General features: G+C 55.9%; 2 protein-coding genes across 2 annotated transcripts in view; both read left to right on the top strand.

The window, feature by feature from the left end:
* Window positions 1-8,550, top strand: part of LOC131481627 (slit homolog 1 protein-like) — an 89,839-nt gene extending 81,289 nt beyond the window's left edge. Inside the window, exons 5-6 of the mRNA XM_058671088.1 lie at window positions 7,215-7,286; window positions 8,475-8,550. Of these exons, the coding sequence (XP_058527071.1) occupies window positions 7,215-7,286; window positions 8,475-8,550 (148 nt within the window). The remainder of the gene's footprint in view (window positions 1-7,214; window positions 7,287-8,474) is intronic.
* The window catches only part of SLIT1 (slit guidance ligand 1), a 92,619-nt gene that overhangs the window by 39,496 nt on the left and 33,192 nt on the right, over window positions 1-19,931 (top strand). Inside the window, exons 2-13 of the mRNA XM_058671087.1 lie at window positions 7,215-7,286; window positions 8,475-8,546; window positions 8,850-8,921; window positions 9,206-9,369; window positions 10,285-10,432; window positions 10,811-10,882; window positions 11,085-11,156; window positions 11,940-12,011; window positions 12,636-12,779; window positions 18,549-18,712; window positions 19,296-19,319; window positions 19,441-19,585. Of these exons, the coding sequence (XP_058527070.1) occupies window positions 8,902-8,921; window positions 9,206-9,369; window positions 10,285-10,432; window positions 10,811-10,882; window positions 11,085-11,156; window positions 11,940-12,011; window positions 12,636-12,779; window positions 18,549-18,712; window positions 19,296-19,319; window positions 19,441-19,585 (1,025 nt within the window). The 5' untranslated portion in view covers window positions 7,215-7,286; window positions 8,475-8,546; window positions 8,850-8,901. The remainder of the gene's footprint in view (window positions 1-7,214; window positions 7,287-8,474; window positions 8,547-8,849; window positions 8,922-9,205; window positions 9,370-10,284; window positions 10,433-10,810; window positions 10,883-11,084; window positions 11,157-11,939; window positions 12,012-12,635; window positions 12,780-18,548; window positions 18,713-19,295; window positions 19,320-19,440; window positions 19,586-19,931) is intronic.

Below are 19,931 nucleotides of genomic sequence, written 5' to 3'. Positions count from 1 at the left end.
CAGTGCTGTCATCTGTACAACCCCTCCCCTCAGCCACACTCAGACAGCTGAGGGGAGTTGCCCTTGGCAGGCAATGGTGGGGTATGGCCTAGCTGCCACCCTCACCATCTTTCCTCTTCAGCTTGGTCAATCTTGGCTGGCACTCCCTTCCTCTGTGCCCAGCATGCATGTCTGGATTGAGGACCCCAAGGTCTGTGATGGCCAATGTCCTTATCTTCCCCAGGACTTTCAAATATGTATGGACTCCTCTGTCCCCAAAGGCCAGGGCCTGGAGCTCGAGAGAGTGGAAGCTTTCCTTGGCATTCATGAGAGGAAGACCTGTGTTTCTGGCCTCCCCGCATCCTTGTGGCCCAGTACATGCTCTTGCCATGGGGACTGGGACCTTAGCTCACCATGTCCCCACTGTTGGTAGAAGGAAAAGCCACTGTGGATCCTGCTTCCTGTAAAACTGTGACCAGCCGAACCAGTTCCGAGCCACACCCCGTGCACGAGCATTCACGGCAGGGCTGCTCTGCAGGCTGTTCTTCTCTGAGGCCTCTGTCATGGGAAGCAGCCGCATGGTCAAAACCCCAGTAGAGGCAGCACTACATGAGCCACGTAGTCTCTTTTTGTTGAGGTTTCTCTGGCAGGGCCACACAGGGCTCCAGCTGGCCTGGGGAGGGAGGAGGTCTGTGTGGTCCACTGTGCCTGGCACACACTGGGCATTCTGGAAACTCAGGTGAAAGCAATGGCGGCAGAGATCCCACCCTGCAGCGCCCTCTGCTGGCCTGTGGCCTTCAGAAGCTCCTTGGGGACTGTGCTGGGGGCTGAACATTGGAAGCAACCTTGAGCCTGCCAGACCGTGTGTGCCTTGAAATCACAAATCTTACAGACGCTTCAGTGGGGGAGGGGAGAGGTAGGATGGGAGAGGGGCCGGCAGTCTTTACATGATTCCCAGCAATGGACAGTGACAGTCTGAAGTTCCGCCATTGCAGTCTGTTGCCACGCATTGTGTGCCAGTCTTCTATGAACTGATGTCACTGGGGTGCCCACAGCCCCCGCTAGTGCCTCCTCTGTTCCCAGTAACAGTGGCAAAGGCCCTATGTTGGCACCCTCCCCACTGCTCATGTACCACGTGGTTTGTGTACCAGTCCTCCCACTCCAACTCTGTTCCCCAAAACAGTAGGAGCTGGCACCTGTGCTTTTACTTTGAGAGGCTGGCCGGGCCCTTCCCAAGCCTACCATGCACAGGGGTGGCCTGCATACATTCAGAGTCTGACTGCATGTGTGGGGCACAGGCAGTCAGCATGACCAAGTCTCAAGGGGGGATACGCTGCAGGTGTAGGTGCCTGGTGCTCGCTGGGTTATCTGTTGCAGAACAGCTCACAAGTGGCTGCAGTGTGGCATCACCAGGTTGCTGTACGTGGCCCCACCTGCTCAGTGTATCCAGTAGGTCAGGATCATGGCCGGTACTAGGACCCATTGCGGCTGGTTCCCAAGGTCACACAGCACCAGCCTCCCCAGGTGCCCTGCCCCTCCAGCCCTCTCTCTGTCTCCCTGCAGGGCCCCATGAAACCCATTATAAAGGCATAAGCATAGTTGTTGGCTCTGCCCGCCACTCCCTCACCCTTGACAGGGGTACTGCTGGTCTGAGCTATATGTTCCTTCGTCCCACGTGCAAGGCTGGCCACTTAGTTGGAGCGAGGTCAGCTTTGCTCCAGGGTCTGAGTGAGAGAGAGAGAGTGAGAGGAAAGAGAAGAGAAATTAGAGAGATTTTCCATTGACTGGTTCTAGGCAGGGCCAGGCTGAAGCCAGATCAACAAAGGCAGAAGTGTCAACTCCTATCTTGGGGGCACAGACCAGAACATCCAGGCACTCTTGGCAGTGGGTGGCAGAGGCCCAAGCACTGGAACCATCACCTGCTGTCCCTCAGATGCCCTCACAGGGAGCTTTATTGGAAGTGGAGCAGTTAGGACTTGATTCAGCGCTGGTGATAGGGATTATAGGTGTTGCAAGTGGTAGTTTAACCCACATCTGGGCACCCCACCTGTACCTTGAGTCCCTGGGTTTTAGTGAGCAAGCCTGGAAAGGTCTGGTGGGCTTCACGGGGCGGAGGGGCTAGGCGGGGCTGCCCAGGGTCTGCGTGGCTTGAGCGCTTCTTACAGGCTTCGTGCTCTGTGGTACAATGGCTGAGACCGAGCTGGCATCAAGCAAGCAGGCCTGCAGTGGGAGCCTGGGCTTGACTGGGGCCCAGCGTACTCCCAGCTGCCCCTACCCCCCAACTCCTCCACTAATCCCCTTAGAGGCCAGCCTGCTGGCAGAGACCAATCAGATTAGAGCGTGAAGGAGGATTAGCAGTGAGAACATGGGGTCTTGACCTTGGCTTGCCCAGCCTTGGCCAAGGTGGTGTTGTTAGAATGTGGAGGAGAAGGAACGCCCAGGAGTGGGGATGAAGCCCATGTCTGGGAGCAAGCCGGGGTGGTAGTCTGTGGCATCGCCAGGATGCTGCCAGGCCCTGTGGAAGCATCCTGTGTGAGGGGGTACAGGCGAAGTGAGGGGACCCCTGCCTGATTCTGGCCCTAGAGGTCCTAGGAGGGTGGCTTGCTTTTTTCTTTCCTTTTAAAAGATTTTTTTTTTTTTATTGGAAAGGCAGATTTTACAGAGAAAGATCTTCCTTCTGCTATTTCACTCCCCAAATGGCCACAATGGCTAGAGCTGAGCCAATCCAAAGCTAGGAGATTTTTCTAGGACTTCCAAAAGGGTGCAGGAACCTAAAGACTTGGGTTGTCTTCCACTGCTTTCCCAAGCTACAAGAAGGGAGCTGGTTTGGAAGTGGAGCAGCTGGGACATAAGCTGGTGTATGAGATGCTGATGCTTGGAGGTGGACGATTAGCCTGTTGAGCCACAGTGTCAGCCCCAGTGGCTTGCGTGCCTTGGGGGTTGCACACAGTTGCTTGCCATGGCTGCCAGCAGCCCTGCTGAAGCACCTGAGGATTGATATTCTGGAAGGACATAGGTGAGAATGAGGCATGGTTGATTCAACCAAGCTTGTGCACTCTGCTGTCCCCCATCCAGCCCTCATCTCATTGAGTCTTCAGCCCTGGATGTGGGAGGGAAAGGTGCAAGTTATCCAGATCCAGTGCTGCCTGATACCTAGGTTTCTGGGTAATTGTAGACTGGCTGGGCCAGAAGGTGCAGCTTGGTGGAGGCAGAATGGTGGCCTGCACCCCAAGATCTACAAGGTGAGTGGCAGTCACTAGGGGAGCAGTGGGGAGAACACCAGATGCAGGTGGAGGTGTGAAGCTTGGTTCCAAGGCATTTGGGAAAGATGACAGAAGCATGGGCCAGGGAGGAAGTCAATTGGGGCCAAAATTTGAGAATGGCTTTGTTTGGGTTTCCAGTGTGTTAGACAGGCACATCCAAGGAAGCGTTCTGGCATCCCCTGGTGGGAAACATGGAAACAACCCTCAGAACCTGTGGGAAAGGAATTGAGCTGCATGTTCACCGCAGGACAAAGGCAGCCTTCCGAGCATAGCAGAGTTTAGAAGCTTGTCTGCATTGTCGTCTTCAGACCCCCAGGTGGTAGGCGTTTGTGTGCCCCTCTAACAAATAGGGAGCCTGGGATGAGAGCTGCACGGGGGCCCTGGCTGGTGAGGACAGGCGCATCTTCACTTACTTGCTGCAGTGTGGCCCCTTCCCTGCTCCCTTTGCTGCTGGAGAGAGAGAGTGAGAGACAGAGAGAGAGAGAGAGAAAGAGAGAGAGAACACCTTCTATCACTGGTGCTGTCTCCCAGCTTCCCACAACAGCCAGGACTGCATTGGGGTAAAGCCAGGACTGGGGAACTCGATGCCAGCCTGGTGTGGGTGGCAGGGTCTACATTAGTAGGGAGCTGGGACTCTGCACACCACCTGGAGTGGGAGCCAATCCAGGCAGCCTGATAGAGCATGCAGGGGTCTTAGCTGGCATCGTCACCCCCAGGCCCAGCGTCCCCTCCTTCCACCCCTCCCCAGCAGACCGTATTTTCCTGAGACTTCTGTTTTCTGGCTGAAGTGCTGGTCTCTCCTGGGGTCAACAGTGGGCTCTGCTTCCAGCCTTGGACTGGCATGGGATCCCATCCCTGGCATGGGATCCTCTTCGTCGGGTGTTTAAGAGGTGGTGCTTGCATCTCATCTGCCTGCTGGGGTAGCTTCATTCCCCATCAGGGTGCAGTGCTCCCTGGGAGGTGTTAGATCCCAGCCCTCAGGGCTGTCCCATCCTGTCCTGGCCACCTGCCACCTGCTATCCTCTGGTGCTGCCTTGTGCCCTGCCCCCTGCTGTCTGCCCTCCTCACCCTCCCCTCCTTTGCTCCTGGGTGAACTGCTTTTCCTGACTTGTGCTGGGATGCGATGCTATTGTAAGAAACAGACACTCAAGCTCCATTAATTATATGGACCTGACTTTATTGATTAGGCCACATTCAGTTTTTTATGGAGACTCCTGGGATAGCTCTCGTCTCATCGGAGTGCCAAAACAGCTGAACCCCAGAGGCACAGATGCTTTTAAATTCACACAAATGCAAGGGAACCTTGAATGTGCATGGAAAATGGAATGAAAAGATAAGTTTATTTTGGTGAAAAGACCTTTTTAAAAAAGATTTACTTGTTTGAAAGGCAGCTACAGAGATAGGGAGGGTCAGAAGAGAGAATGAGGGACAGAGATCCTCAAAATGCTGGTTCATTCTTCAGAGGACTGGGCCAAACTGAAACTGGGAACCAGGAGCTTCATCCAGGTCTCCCATGTGGGATCAAGGACCTAAGCACTTAGGCCACCTTCCTGCCATTAGTGGGGAGCTGGGTCGGAAGTGGAGCAGCAAGGACAAGAACCAGTGTTCATCTGAGATATGGGTGCCACAGGCAGTGCCTTAGTACTATATGCCACAACGTCAACCCCTATAAATTTGCATTTTAATTTCATTCTTCCCATAGACTTCTGCAACCTTTTGCACTATGTAAACTGTTGACTGGCCTTTTGCATGCTGGCAGGTGCATGAGTCACATGATGCCTGCTTCCTAGGCCACCATTGATTTTCCTTCTCTTTTGCCCCATTTTCACATCTGCTCCTCTGCTGTCTGGATCCCCGTAAGCCACCTCAAAGCCTTTCTGTAACAAGGCTGGGTCTCAATCGATAAACCAATCAACAGCAAGGAAAAAGCCTTCCTTGCGGGGCTGCGGTGAGGATGAAATGGAATAATGGATGTGAATGCCGGCCCAGAGCTCCTGGGGGACGTGGCTGAGGGCCACACTGCTGGCTTGGCTCACGCCAGGCCCTCTGCACATCCCCCATGCTTGTGTGGGCCCCCTGCCTGCCACTGGGATACCAACTTTCCCCACACTAATCTTTTCCCTGCTAATGGCGCACCTGTTCCCCTCCCTCCCTGTGTGTGTCTCCCAGAGAAAACGGCAGTGCTTGCCCCACCTGTACACTGGAAATCCCAGATGCCCTGAGGGGCTGGGCACCTTGCTGGGTGTGGGTGGGTCCATTCCATTGGGATGGCTGTCCCACGACAGCAGGGACATGTGCTGGGAGCCACCAATGGGTCACCCTGCATCATCATGTGGAGTCAGGGAGCAAAAATCAGGTGCCCCAGAGCCCCTTTGTAAGGCCTCCACCCTCAGCCTTGATGGTGGCATATCACACTACGAGTTTGGGGGTCCCCAGACCACACAGACATTCCAGCCACTGCAGTGTGTCAGGAGGCAGTTGGTGTGGTGTTGGCTCACCTGGTGATGCTACCCACTGTGGGTGATGACCCGCAGTGGGTCATCTCCTTGGCCCAGGGCACATGGTACTGAGGAGGAAGCCTAAGGGCCACTCTGGGGCCCAATGGGGTGCAGGGCTCCCAGGCCAGGCCAGTCGGTCTGGGCTGGACAGCATGTCTGAGCCAGGCTCTGGGGTGGGTGGCACAGGTTTCTACCCTGCCCAGTCTCAGGGCAGCTGCTGAGTACCTAGGCTCCTGACTTGGTCGCCTGAGCCCCCAGGCCAGCCGACACACTGGACCTGGGCACCTGGACTCCTGCCTTGGCCCCCCAGGCCAGCTGCCAGCCAGTGTGCTGGGCCTGGGCACCTGGGCTCCTGCCTTGGCCCCCGGGCCTGCTGCCAGCCAATGCACAGGGCCTGATCAAGTTCTGGAGCCCCTGGCACCTGCAGGTTGGGCACCTAAAAGGAATCCCTTAACTGCTCTGGGCCTCTTTTTCTATCTTTGTAAATTATAATTATTGTTATTCTTTTTTTAAAGATTTATTTATTTTATTACAAAGTCAGATATACAGAGAGGAGAGACAGAGAGGAAGATCTTCCGTCCGATATTTCACTCCCCAAGTGAGCCGCAACGGCCTGTGCGCGCCGATCCGAAGCTGGGAACCTGGAACCTCTTCCAGGTCTCCCACGCGGGTGCAGGGTCCCAATGCATTGGGCCATCCTCGACTACTTTCCCAGGCCGCAAGCAGGGAGCTGGATGGGAAGTGGAGCTGCCAGGATTAGAACCGGCGCCCATATGGGATCCCGGGGCGTTCAAGGCGAGGACTTTAGCCGCTAGGCCACGCCGCCGGGCCTGAAGAATTATTGTTATTCTTGCCCCATGAGGTTAGCAGGAGGGGCTGTGGCAGCCTGAGAGTGGAGCCAGGGGAGGGTTGTGTGTGGCTGCCAGGGAGGCAGCTGAGAAAAGTGGAAAGGTGGGGCATGGGCAGGGCCAGTCCTCTCAGGACAGTTGAGGAAGCACCTGGAAGGTGGCCTGATGCTTGTGGACACCCTATAGTGCCCTCTCCCTGAAGACAGGATGTGAATTGGGAGGTGGGGGCAGGGGGAGCAATGAAGTCCCCCTGGAACAGCAGCTACTCTACCCCATGCCAGGAAAGAGTGGGGAATTTGTCCACCAGTCCCCCCCAATGTTCCCTAACCCCCAGACTCTGGGTGAGCACCGCTGCCTGGGCCCCGTAGGAACCCCTTTACCCCAAGAAGAGTAGGTGGCCAGGACCCAGTGCCCCCACTCCACACCAGTACCACTCATTTATTTCTTCATCCCATCAGCAAACACTAACCCAGCCAGCTGCCAGCCTATGGCAGGCGGCATTGCAGGGGGCCCAGGCTGGCACGATAACCTCCGCCTATCCCTCCTCTCGAGTGTCCCACGCCAGCCTGGCACTCAGGCGGGATCCCCTTTCTGAGTTGTGTTTTCCTCCGGCTTTGCCCCACCAGGGACCTGAGTGAGAACGCCATCCAGTCCATCCCCAGGAAGGCTTTTCGGGGCGCCACCGACCTCAAGAACCTGTAAGTATAGTTCTGGGTTGGGAAGTGGGGTGCAGGGGCTCTGGGACCACCTCGGCTGTGTCCTTGGGTCTCTCACTGCGTCATGTGATCCAATCATGGCTGAGGAGCTGACCCAGACTATGAAATGGCTATGCCAATGTGGGCTTCTGGAGGGAGCAGGCAGCCTCTTCCACTGTGAGAGCGCAGCAGGTGGGTGGGAGTGGTGTCTGGGGGTTCTGGGCTGACCAGTGTCACGACCCAGGGTGGGGTAGCACAGTGGGTGGCCCTGGTCTGTGTGAGTGGCATGGCCTGTGCCCTTTACCTGCAGGACCATCCCCATGGGTTGGCAGAGCTAGGTCTGGGTTTTCTCCAGTTACCTGTTGTATGTCTAAGCTGCTGCAGGTTGGTTCACCTCACTGAGCCTTGACATACCATCCTGGAGAATATGGATAATAGGGTCTCCCCCATGGGCTTGTTCTGAGGTCTACATGAGATATGGAAATACACATACTTTGTCAAGTGTCATTGAAATGTGTTGGTTTATTACTGTCATTCACTTTGGGCCCAGGCATAGCACCTCCCTGTGGTCAGTTGGGATGGCAAACACCTGGCATGCTCGCCACATCCCCTTTGCCGTGTCTGTGGCAGACTTCAGTAATCAGTCACCGTGTTCTTGCCCACAGCTTCCGTTTACTCGGATGTATTTCTGTGGCATTATGGCTGAAGGCTGTTGGCAAGCCCCTTGCCACCTCTCCTTTGTCATACACTGTCATTGCGAGCTGCCGGCACCTTCTGGGTGGTCACCAGAGTAGTGGGGAGGTAAAGCTCCCTGGAGGACTCTAGCCTTCTCTCATTTCCATTCTGAAAACAGGAACAAGCGTAAGCTTTTGTTTTCCTGATTGGGACAAATCACCATCTAGACTAAGGGTACCTAAGTGAGGGGGCGGTGCAAGGGGCTCACACATGGCTGCAGGGTCCCAAGCACATGAGCCACGCTTTGCTGCCTCCCAGGCACATTAGTAGGGCGCTGGATCGGAAGTGGAGCAGCCAGAGTTTGGACACAAGCTGCATGGGTCCCAAGTGGTGGATTAACCTGCAACACGTAGGCCGCCTGCCTCTTTTACTTAAACTGAGTTTTGGGTCAACACATTGGGACATCCTGTGCTAGGCACTGCCCTGTGTTTTCTGCCAACTTCTGTTGCTTCACAGACAGCTGGACAAGAACCAGATCAGCTGCATTGAGGAAGGGGCCTTCCGGGCTCTAAGAGGGCTGGAGGTGCTGTAAGTAAAAGAGGAGAGGGGTGAGGGAGGGAAGGGGAATGACCGGGAAAGGGAGAAGAGGGGGAGAAGAGCGGGGAGAGGCGTGAGGAGCCCAAAGGGGCAGGGAAGAGGGGAAGGGCCGGAGAGCCCAGAGGTACCTGGAGGACGGGCAGGGGGTGAGGGAAAAGGCATGGAGAGCCCAGAGGGGCGTAGGGAGCCCCTAGGCAGTGGGACAGGACACGGACTCAGAGATCTGCCCTGCTGAGCTGCCTCCAAGGAGGGGGGTCACAGGTCATGGAGTCCTGCCTGCTTCCCCTCTTCCAGGACCCTGAACAACAACAACATCACCACCATCCCTGTGTCCAGTTTCAACCACATGCCCAAGCTGCGGACCTTGTGAGCTCACCCTGCAGCAGGGATGGGGTGGGGCGCTTGCCTGGGGTCCCCGGGGAGGGAAGAAGGATATGAGAAGCAGACTGCAGGAGGGTTTGAGTCAGGGGGCCTGGGGCAGTGGCTATCTCAAGGGGACAGGGGCAGGGAGGGGAAGCTGTGCATGGACCATGGGCTGAGGGGGGGACTGGGCGTGGCCTGGAGTGCTGGGCCTCCTGCCTGTGGCTGGGTTGCCTCTGTTGACCTGGGGGTGAGCTCCCTGCTGGTGGTGAGCTCCCTTCCCCCTGCAGCCGCCTGCACTCCAACCACCTGTTCTGTGACTGCCACTTGGCCTGGCTCTCCCAGTGGCTGAGGCAGCGGCCCAGCATAGGACTGTTCACCCAGTGCACTGGCCCTGCCAGCCTGCGTGGCCTCAATGTGGCCGAGGTCCAGAAGAGCGAATTCAGCTGCTCAGGTGGGTGTGGGCCCCTGCTGGGCTCCCAGCGGTCCCTGGCCTCCTGCCTGCCCATGGCCACCACAACTGGCAGTAACCCCTGGCTCAGCCATCCCCTCTCATCCTCCCCCACTGCCTGCCCCCCTCCCCTAGCCTCTTCTAGCCCGTCCCCTTACTTTCTACTCTCATCCAATGCCTCTCACGTTTGCTTCTGCTTGCCCCCTGCCTGCCTCACCCCTCTGCCTTAACAACTCACAGAACAGGCTAGGAGGGGCCTCTGACCTTTGGCCCTGGAACCTGTGCCCCTTCTGCTGCCCGCCGGGGTCCTGTGAGCCACTCCTGACCCATCACTCACTTCCTCTGCAGCCCCTTCCTGCTCCAGGTGACAGCCAGAGCTCTGCAGGTGCTGGGGTGGGGCTCGGACCTGCCTGGCCCCGCTGTCCCTGCTTCAGGCAGGTGTCTGTGCCCAGCCTCACAGGCTGCCCTGTGGAGCCCGTGAAACCTTCTCTGCCCCACAGACGAGATCCCGCAGAGAGTGTAGGCTGTGTGGGCACGTGGGTTCACATGTCTGTATGTTGGTCATGGGCTTGGCACTGCATCTGCAGCGCAGTAGGTCAGTTGAGCAGGGTGGGGGTTGCTGAGTGAAGGAGCAGTCCTCAGACTTGCCTTGGAGGACTGAGGGGCTGAAGTCCTAGCCCATGAACCCTACTCTGGTGCAGCTCAGTTCAGATTCGAGTTCAACAATCGCCTGGCCATCACCTGCTGTGTGCCAGACAGGCAGAGCCACTGAGAGCCCAGCATCTCTTCTTTCCTGTTCTTTGGTCTATTCTCACCCAGAGAAACAGCCCTGTGTACCTTGTCTCCACCTGTGTCTCTGTCTATGGAGGGCAGTGCCGATGCAGGACACTCTGAGATCACAGCCCCCTGTGTCCACAGGCCAGGGGGAGGCAGGACGTGTGCCCACCTGCACCCTCTCCTCCGGCTCCTGCCCAGCCATGTGCACCTGCAGCAATGGCATTGTGGACTGCCGCGGCAAAGGCCTCACCGCCATCCCTGCCAACCTCCCCGAGTCCATGACGGAGCTGTGAGTAGGACAGGGCAAGTGCTGGGGGAGTTCAGAGAAGAGCTGGGGCAGACACCACCCAGGGCTTATCCCCGGCCTGGCAGCAACAAGCGGTAAAGATTCAGCATGCCGTTGCTGGGGTGAGCATTCTGCCCTAGGCTGGGGAAGGGTGTCCCTTGTGGTCAGTTTTCCGCCTCCTCCATCCCAAGGTGTGCCTTCTAAACCCTGAACACCCAGCATCATCCAGGGTCCCTCTCAGCTGCAGGGATTGGGCTAATGGCGCATCCACCATGGCATCCTTGTGGCAGCTGCCTCAGGCCTCAGCCTCCAGGAGAGACAGGAGGGGCTAAGGGCTCCACTGACCTGGGCCCTGGGCTTCCCTGCACCTTCTCTTCACAGCCGCCTGGAGCTCAATGGAATTAAGTCCATCCCACCAGGGGCCTTCTCTCCCTACAGAAAGCTGCGGAGGATGTGAGTGCTCCCTGGCACCTGGGCAGGAGAAACAGGCCTCCCCTGGGAGCAAGAGGGGGCTGGGGGCACCATGGGACACTTCCCAAGCAGGGTGACAGACAGGATGAAACCAATGGCCCCTCAGCTTCCTTGGGTTCAAAGCCCTGCCCTTGGCTTGCCCTTGGCCTGCTGCAGTTAGCCACCCCCACCTGCTCTCTTGCAGAGACCTGAGCAACAATCACATCGCAGAGATGGCACCCGACGCCTTCCAGGGCCTCCGCTCCCTGAACTCACTGTGAGTTGCAGCGCCTGGGTGGGGCACACAGCCCTGCCATCTTGCCCTTTGCAGTCTGCTTTGGGTGTAGGGCAGGGGGATGTGAGGGTGATATCTGTCAATCATTGAAGCATGGGGCAGCATGGGCTTCCCTGTGACCCTTGCTCACACCCCCAGGTCCACCAAACCCCTCCCTCTCTGGGGTCCCATGCATCTGTGTGGAGAGTGTGTACTTTGGGTGAGGCTGTTTGTGGTTTGTGAGTAGCCCCCACCTCGCCCCCTGGCAGCACTGGATGTGGGTTTGATGCAGGTGGGAGGCCCGGCAAGTAGAGCTGAAGGGAGCTGCCTCCCCAGGAGCGGTCCAGGAAGACGGCAGCTCAGCATGCTCTATGTGTGGCCTCTCTCAGAACAGAGCATTCCCTGCCTGACCTTCTCTTTTCCCTTGTGTTTCTCTGGACCTGGGCTAATTCGTCCTGCCCCAGGGGCCTTCAAATCTCTGCAGTCTGCTTTGCTTCCTGGAGCAGATTACCGGCCTGAGGTTTCCCCAGGCCCCCTCTGCAGGCTTCCGCAGCAGCATTGGGGTGTGCAGGCCAGGGAGCCCCAATGCTGCTCCAGCAAGAGCCGGCAGAATACCTTCTAGAGGCCAGACTCCCTTTCTGGAGATACTCTACTGCCATCTGCTGGCACGTCGCTGTAACAAACATACAAAGGCTGTTAAGCCTGGTGCCAAGACCATGTGCGGAGTGATGCCTGGGCTTGGTGGCTTGCCTCTCACCTCCCCCTTCTCTGCTGTTTTTCCTCCAGGGTACTCTATGGGAACAAGATCACAGACCTCCCCCGCGGGGTGTTTGCAGGCCTGTACACCCTCCAGCTCCTGTAAGGGCCTGTCTGGGTGTCTGTGAAGGGAGAGGGGGGAACCCATGGAGGAAGCAGCATTCCTCTGGCCTGCCCACCTGCCCATGCCTCCCTGGGGTATGGACTCACTTGAGGCTGGGAGTAAGGGAGGAAGACAGGGCTGGAAGGGCTGGCAGGCTACAGGTTCTGCAGGGCTCAGAGCTGGGGACAGGCCCCTGGGAAGTGGGGCAGTGGTGTGTGTTGTGGGGGTGGTGTGGCAGGGGATATGCAGGCTTGCTCACTTTCACCTCCAGAAAGTGGGAGCGAGTAGACCCCCCAGGGCACTCCAGTGTGATTAACCGCAGTGTTCCATTTCCGCCTCCTGGGGATCCCCCCATGGGACCCTGGGAAGGAGGAGAGACCCCAGAAATGCCTTTGGAAGTGGCTTTGCTCTGTGCTATGCCCTCTTGGACCCCACAGTTCCCTAAAGGACAGAAGGTGGACTGAGATGTTCGTATGTGCAGAACAGGCTGTTGGAGTCCACAGAAGTGGGTGACAGAGGGCCATGCTCCTGGCCTGCTCCCTGGGCTGTGCTAAGCATGCCCTGGCCTGGGAGCCCAGCCCTGTGGCTGTGCCCTCACTGCCCTGCCCTGGCTCTGTCTGCAGCCTCTTGAATGCCAACAAGATCAACTGCATCCGGCCTGATGCCTTCCAGGACCTGCAGAGCCTGTCGCTGCTCTCCCTGTATGACAATAAAATCCAGAGTCTTGCCAAGGGTACCTTCGCCTCACTGCGGGCCATCCAGACGCTGTGAGTGGCCCCTCACTGGCCTCCTCGCAGGCCTCTCAGTGGGAAGGCTCTGGCAGGTGGCCTGCAGGGGTGGGAAATGTCCAATCCATGGACCGTGGAAGACCCGTGTCATCATCTGGGGTGGCCCTACCAAGGCAACCGCAGGCAGGACTCAAGACGCAATACTATATCTGCAGCTGGCTAATTTCTAAGTAAATAAATAACCAACTGGCTGTTGGCAGAAAAATGGTTCCCCATACCTGGGCCAGCAGGGGAGGGGACTGTGGCCCTGGTCCAGGCAGCTGCTGTGCCACTAGGAATCTCTTACAGAGTAAAGTTACAGACTCATGGCTATACAATCTTGGGTTCAAATCCCAGCCCTTCCTCATGTTGGCTAGGCAGCCCTGGGCCATCTTCGTGGCATTATTGGCGTTACTGTATGATTAAAGGAAATAGCCTACGGCCATACCACCCTGAACGTGCCCGATCTCGTCTGATTAAAGGGAATGTTTGTATGGAACATAGTTTGTGCTAAAATGCTTACTCAGCTAGTAATAACAGTAAGAATAATAGCTATAGTAATAATTTAGCAGTGAAGTCTAAGACACCTGTTGTTTTCATGTGGACAACTCAGAAACTAAGATGCATGCAATAATTGGTCACGTCAGTGGCAGCATTTTGTCCTCTCTTGAGAGTTCATAAAAAAATACTAGTACCACTTGGGATTGATCGGGCCAAATCAGAATATAGCAATGGTGGTTGTGAGATAAAAGCCAGAGAATAATAACTGATATAATTGTGCTCTTTGGTTGTGGAGAGCTGCGGGCATCTGTGTGCTGGCACAGCAAGCCCCCAGCTTTATGTCCTGGCTTGCCCATTTGTTCTAGAATATTCTAGAACAAATCCCAGGCACCACTTGTCATCTGTCCAGACTTCCCATGGGTCTCTAAAGGATGTGTTAACAACACAACCACAGCATCCTTACTACATCTCAAAATACAACTGCTGATTTTTTCAATTTCCAAGTTGTACAGTTTTAATAGTTTGAGTCAGGATCAAGGCCTGTGCAACACAGTTCTTGGTGGATACCAGCAGACAACTCTCCTGCATCTTTGTGGACTTTTTTTTAAAATTTATGTATTTGAAAATCAGAGTTACAGTGAGATGGAGGGGGAGAGAGAGATCTTCTGCCCTCTGGTTCATGCCCCAAATGGCACAATGGCCATGGTTAGGCTAGACTGAAGCCAGGAGCCAGGAACTTCTGGGTCTCCCATGTGGGTGCCATGCTCTCCTCTTTCCCAGACCATGAGCAGGGAGCTGGATCAGAAGTGCAGCAGCCGGGGCATGAATCGGCACCCATTTGGGTGCTCATGATGCGGGTAGAGGCTTAGCCTATGGTGCCACAGTGCCTACCCTGTTATTGCTCTCCAGGTGTGCTCACCATCTCCTTTCCCCACATCCTTTTTTATAAGACGTTGCTTCCTGGCTGACTTGAGTGGTTCCCTGCAGTCTGGGCTTGCCTGACTCACCCCCCTCTCACATGCTCTTGTGCCTCTGTGTCCTGATAGACCAAAAATTGGATCTAGGAGTTGGTCAGCTTCAGGCCTAATTGACTGGTTAATTGATTCGATGAGTAGATGGATAGATGGTTGGATAAATGATTTTGACAAGTTGGTGGAAATGTATCCTTGCTCTAGGAGCCACATTAGGTCCAAGGCTTCTCCCTCCTTGTGGTAAAAACAGCTGTTGGAACAGGAGTTTGTTGCTGTGGCTAAGATTCCCACATCCCATGTCGGTGTGCCTGGGTTCAAGTCCCAGCTGCCTGCAAATGCACCTCGTTAGGGGCAGCAGTGATGGTCACTCAGGTGGGAGACCCAGATTGAATCCCCTGTCCCTGTCTTCAGCCTGACCTCCTCCCCAGATGTTGTGGATATTTGGGGAATGAATCAACAGTTATGAGATCTTTCTCATTATGCATCTTCTCTGTATCTCCACCTTGGAAGTAAATAAAAATTATAGCAAAAACAAGCAGCAGCCTTTGGCTCTGAGCTCTGATCACGTGATGTAGCATGGGCCCTGCAGTGTGACAGTGGAGTCTCACACTGCACCTGCAGCTGATGGCGCTGCTGCCCTTGGCTTCAGAAAGATGCCCTCCTCTTGTAGCTGGGATGCTCCCATGTGAGGAAACTGTCCACCTGCTCCATGTTTAAACGGAGCCACTGTGTGGGCCCATCTGCTTCATGTCTCTGCTCCCGAGTTGCGGTTTGCCTGGATGAGCTGCGAGCTGGCCGCTCATGTACATCTGGCATTAATGCCACCAGCATCCCTGCTGCTGTCTCTGCTGGGCAGCATTCCTCATCAAATGACACTTGTGTGGGATGTGCAACAGGTGCCTGCAGGTGTAATAGAAATAGCTTCTGCTCCCGGGGGTCCCTGCATGCAGCAGGGATGTGGGCCACACAAACACACTCATTAGAGCCCCATGTATATGCCTGCAGCCTTACTCCTGCTGATTAATTTACCTGCAGCTGAGGTTGGGGAGCAGGAAGATGGAACCCCACAGAGAAAGCTTGCCAAGGGTTTGTAATGATAAATAGCAGGAAGACTCAGGTGAGGTGGGTGGGCTTAGGCAGCTGTAGTCTGCCTGAGAGGTGGCATGGCCAGGGTCTGACATCTGTAAGCCTTGGCACTGGGAAGGGGTGAGGAGCCACCGTTCCTGGTGTGTGTCATCTGACTCAGCATCTCCACGGCCCTTGGGAGGTTGGCTCTCTCATCCTAGGGGTTACTCATAGGGAAACAGATGCAATTGGCAGTTGTGTGACTTTCCCATGTTGGCAGAGCACCCCCTGGAATAGAGCTGTGCTTTCAGCCACTGCTCGGCCACCCCTGATAAGTATGTGGTTGCCCCTCTGCTGTGTCTTCTCTGTAAGACTGACCCTCAGGGCTGAGGGTCTGGCACAAAACAGAGCCTGAGGGACACCTGTTACAGAGCCTGAGGGATGCCTGTTACGGATCCAAAGCTGATTTGGAACAAGAGAAAAAGAAATGCAGATCCAAGCTGTTGCCAGATATCCTTTTTAAACATATTTATAGGGCAGGGTTATAGAAAGCTAGAGATACAGGTTACAGATTTCATCTGCTGGTTCATTCCCTAAAATGCCTGCAGCAGTGAGGGCTGGGCCAGGCAGGAACCAGGAACCAGGAGCTTCAGCCAGGTCTCCAGGGTGATCTGCAATGATCCTTGCATTTGAGCCGTCACCTGCTGCCCGCATTTGTAGGGTGCTGATTGGAAGTGGAGCCAGGATTCAATCCTAGGTCCTCTGTTTTGGGATGCTGTTGTCCTGAGCAGTGGCTTAGCACACTGTGCCACAATGCCTGCCCCTTTTTCGTCGCTTTGGCTTGAGGCCATTCTGGTAGGGGTAGAATTGGTACATTAGGTTTTCTTCCTTAATTCTTATTTTAGAGCTAGGAAGTAGATATATAGAGAGGTTCGCCGATACTTGTTTAAAAGGCAGAGTGCTGGCTCACTCTCCCAGTGTCCACAGCAGCCCAGGAGCCTGGAGTCAGGAACTCTGTCCAGGTCTCCCACCTGGGCAGCTGGGATGCAGCTACTAGAACCACCTCGGGAGCCTCCCAGCATCTGCACTGGTAGGAAGCCGGAGTCACAGATGGAATCGGGGAATAGGACCCAGGGGCACTGATGCGCGGCACAGCGTATTCCCAGCCGAGCCACACACCTGCTTCTATGGAAGATCTTCCTTTGTGTTTTCCTAATGACTGACAATGTCGAGCACCTGCCTCTAAGAGGTTTCATCCGTGATTCCTGCCTGCCCACTTGAGGGCGGGCACTGGGAATCTGTTCTCGCTTCTTCCCCTTCCACCGTCCGAATCGCTCTCGGAGGTGACTGTGCAGCCCTGTAGCTGGCCCTCTTCTAGCTCTGCTATTACCTCAGTCCTCTTTGCCCTAATTGATATCTTTTTCTCATGCTGAGCATTTTCCCTCCTTGGCCATCTGCTCTTTGTAAGTGTTGAAAAAAATTTGAATTTTCATCACATACTTACACATATACAGAAGCCACCTGCCCTTGTGGGTGGTTCCAGTTTTATTTATTTATTTACTTATTTTGGAGGGTGGGGAGGAGGCACAAGTAGCCTACTGCTAAAATGGATCTGTTCTATGAATTTGATTCTATCCCTGCAACATCCCCGAGTTGAATTATGAACCATTTTACTGCCAAGACTGGGATCTGTCCATTCAGGCAGAGGCCGGGGTGACTCTCTAAGGATCAGTAAGCCCTGACGGCAGAGGTGGCGAACACATGGGCTCTGTGGGTAGATGAGGTTGAGCTGTTGCACAAAGGTTGGAGCGGCTTGGCCCCATGGGGAAGCTGAGGTGAGCCAGGTAGGAGAGGGTGAGGAAGGGCTGGGCTGGGCTGGGGGTACTCTGAGCATCCCTGTCAGGGGCCAGTGGAGCAATGGATGGGAGAAAACATGGCCAAGGTCTGGGCTGTGGGGTGCAGACCCTGGACCAGGGGTCGTATTGTGTTTGAGGAGCTATTCTACCAAGGCCCTAAGATGGGAGCAGCAGCCTAGGCCTCTCCTGGACCACCTGCATCTGGGATCAAGTGGCTGAACTCTGCCTTTGTTCCCAATTCCAGCTTCCCACTGGTTGGGTGTTAGTCCCACATGGGAGATCCAGGTTGATCTCTAGGCTCTTGGCTTCAGTCTGGCCCAGCCCTGGCCTTGTGGGCATTTAGAGAGTGAACCAGCAGATGGGAGATCTATTTCCTCTCTCTGCCTTTCAAAAAAGTAAAACAAACAAACAAACAAACAAAACCAAATAGGAAGTCAGGTGGCCCAACTTGTAACACTCAGGTAGTAGGAGTGTGCCTTGTGGTGCAACAAGTTGTGCTAGCTGTTCCCTTCCCCTGCCCCCCCCCGTCCACGTGCCCTTCCATGTGTAAACGCTGGCTGGCAGTAGCCAAGACAGGTGCAGGGATATGCTTCCCTTGCTGTCCCTGGAAAGCCACCAAAAAATCATGCTCTGAGCTGGGGTGGCACTGGTGGGCTGGCCTGGTGTGGGAGCGTTCATATGTGGTTAGCCTGAACCTGCTGGGACAGTCTGGGCCTGCAGGTAGGAAAGTCATGGTGAGGTTGCTACCAGCAACCCATCACCACGTTCGCCTGTTGGTGGCACAGGCAGCTCCGGGGAGGGACTTGGCGTGACTGACTCTGACCAGCAGCCACATGGTAATGCCTTGAGTTTGTATCAAGGATGCCTATAAAATGGTCAAGGAGAGACAGCCCTGTGAGAGGGAGGGGTGCGAATGGTGACTCCATGTGCAGCCCTGTTCCCTGGCCCTGATCCCCTCCTTGGGAGTAGTGGGAGACAGCCTGCTGCGTAAAGGGAAACAAACCAAAGCCATGGACACTGGAGAAGCCCAAAGCCCAAGGTTTGGCCACTGATGGCCTGGCTTGCTGCCACCCTCTCCTGGCGCTGGCATTTTTGCCTGTGAAGGGATGGGGATGCTATTGCCAGCCTGTAGGCGCCTCCTCCCTTCATTCAGGCAGCAGAAGGGACATAGTGAGGCTTGGAGGGGCAGATGAGGGAACATAGGAGGCTCGAGTGTCTGCAAAGGCCAGGCTGCAGAACCCTGGCCCTGAGTGGCACTGGTGGGACATCCCTGTGGGTGGCAACATTTGCACTGGCTGTCCCAGCTCCCTGTCTCCCAAGGCCAGCTCTGGTCTGCATCCCTGGTCTCTGATGGTTCCACCTGCCCCTCTGGACAGGCACTTGGCCCAGAACCCCTTCATCTGCGACTGTAATCTCAAGTGGCTGGCAGACTTCCTGCGCACCAACCCCATTGAGACAAGCGGGGCCCGCTGTGCCAGTCCCCGGCGCCTCGCCAACAAGCGCATCGGGCAGATCAAGAGCAAGAAGTTTCGCTGTTCAGGTAGCCAGCCGCCTGCCCACATGCTTCCTGGTGGCCTCTCTGCTCAGTGATCAGGGATGGCTTCTGAGTGGCTGCCAGGAGGGTCCTGTGCCGGAGAGGATTCCACCCCTCATTTCTGGGGCTTGTGGAAGGCTCCGAAGGGAGGACCCAAGTCCTTGACATTCAGGCCTTGGAGCACCCTGGGGAGGCCAAGGCAGTTTCCTGGGTGAGCAGGGCACCTCCTCCAAGCTTTAGGATGGCAGAAGTGGCCTCTGGGCTGCAGTGTACTTGACCCCTGGTTGGGGCTTCTGAGGCCAGACCCTGGTGGGGGTCTGGTACCACCTTCATCCCGCCCCAATTGTAAGGCCCCGACTTGCATAGGTGCTAGTGACAAGCTGCTGGCTGTGATGCTACTAGCAAGAGGTTGATTTGGACATGGTCCTGTCCTGGGGTTGGCCTGAGCAGGGAACAGGGGTGCCCTGTAATAAGGTTCTCTGCTTCCTGGGACTGGGCAGATGGGCTCTGGGAGGTGGGGCCCCTGGCAAGAGTGGGCTGGAAATGCTGGCTGCTCCCCATATCACCGCATCTCTCCTTCTCTCCTCAGCCAAAGAACAGTACTTCATTCCAGGTAGGAAGCGGGGCAAGGCCAGCCTGGAGTGGAGCAGGGGCATGGTGGCAGTGGGCAGCAGCAGGCTGCTGTCCGGGAGACCCTGGCTGCCCCGGTCCCTCAGCCCCTGCTTCTCCTGCAGGCACCGAGGATTATCAACTCAACAGTGAGTGCAGCAGTGATGTCGTCTGTCCCCACAAGTGCCGCTGCGAGGCTGGCATAGTGGAGTGTGCCAGCCTGAAGCTCACCAAGATCCCCGAGCGCACCCCGCAGTCCACAGCCGAGCTGTGAGCGTCCTGGTCCCCAGCTCCCCTGTCCTTCCCGGCCTGCTCTGGACTTCCCTCTGCCATGTTTGGAAGAGCCCTGAGATGCATGGCTGAGCTGTGCCAGTGCTGACCTTGGCAGGGAGTAGCCCCGCCCCATCCCTGACCTCTGCCTCCAGGTCTGGCACCTAGGACAGGTCAGCACCCAGGTTTTGTCCTCTGTGGAGGACATGATTCCAGACTCCTTTATTCTTTTTTTTTAAATCAACCCCAAACCAGAACTTTGTGCACTGTATTTGTGTAGGTACAGACACCTGTGTGCAGCTGCCTCTTAGGCGCGGGCATATTCTTGGTGTAGGATCACAGTCAC

The sequence above is a fragment of the Ochotona princeps genome, chromosome 13 (assembly GCF_030435755.1).
Source record: "Ochotona princeps isolate mOchPri1 chromosome 13, mOchPri1.hap1, whole genome shotgun sequence".
NCBI lineage: Eukaryota > Metazoa > Chordata > Mammalia > Lagomorpha > Ochotonidae > Ochotona > Ochotona princeps.
Note: the sequence above shows the minus strand (reverse complement) of the source record. Positions and strands in the feature narration are given on the sequence as shown.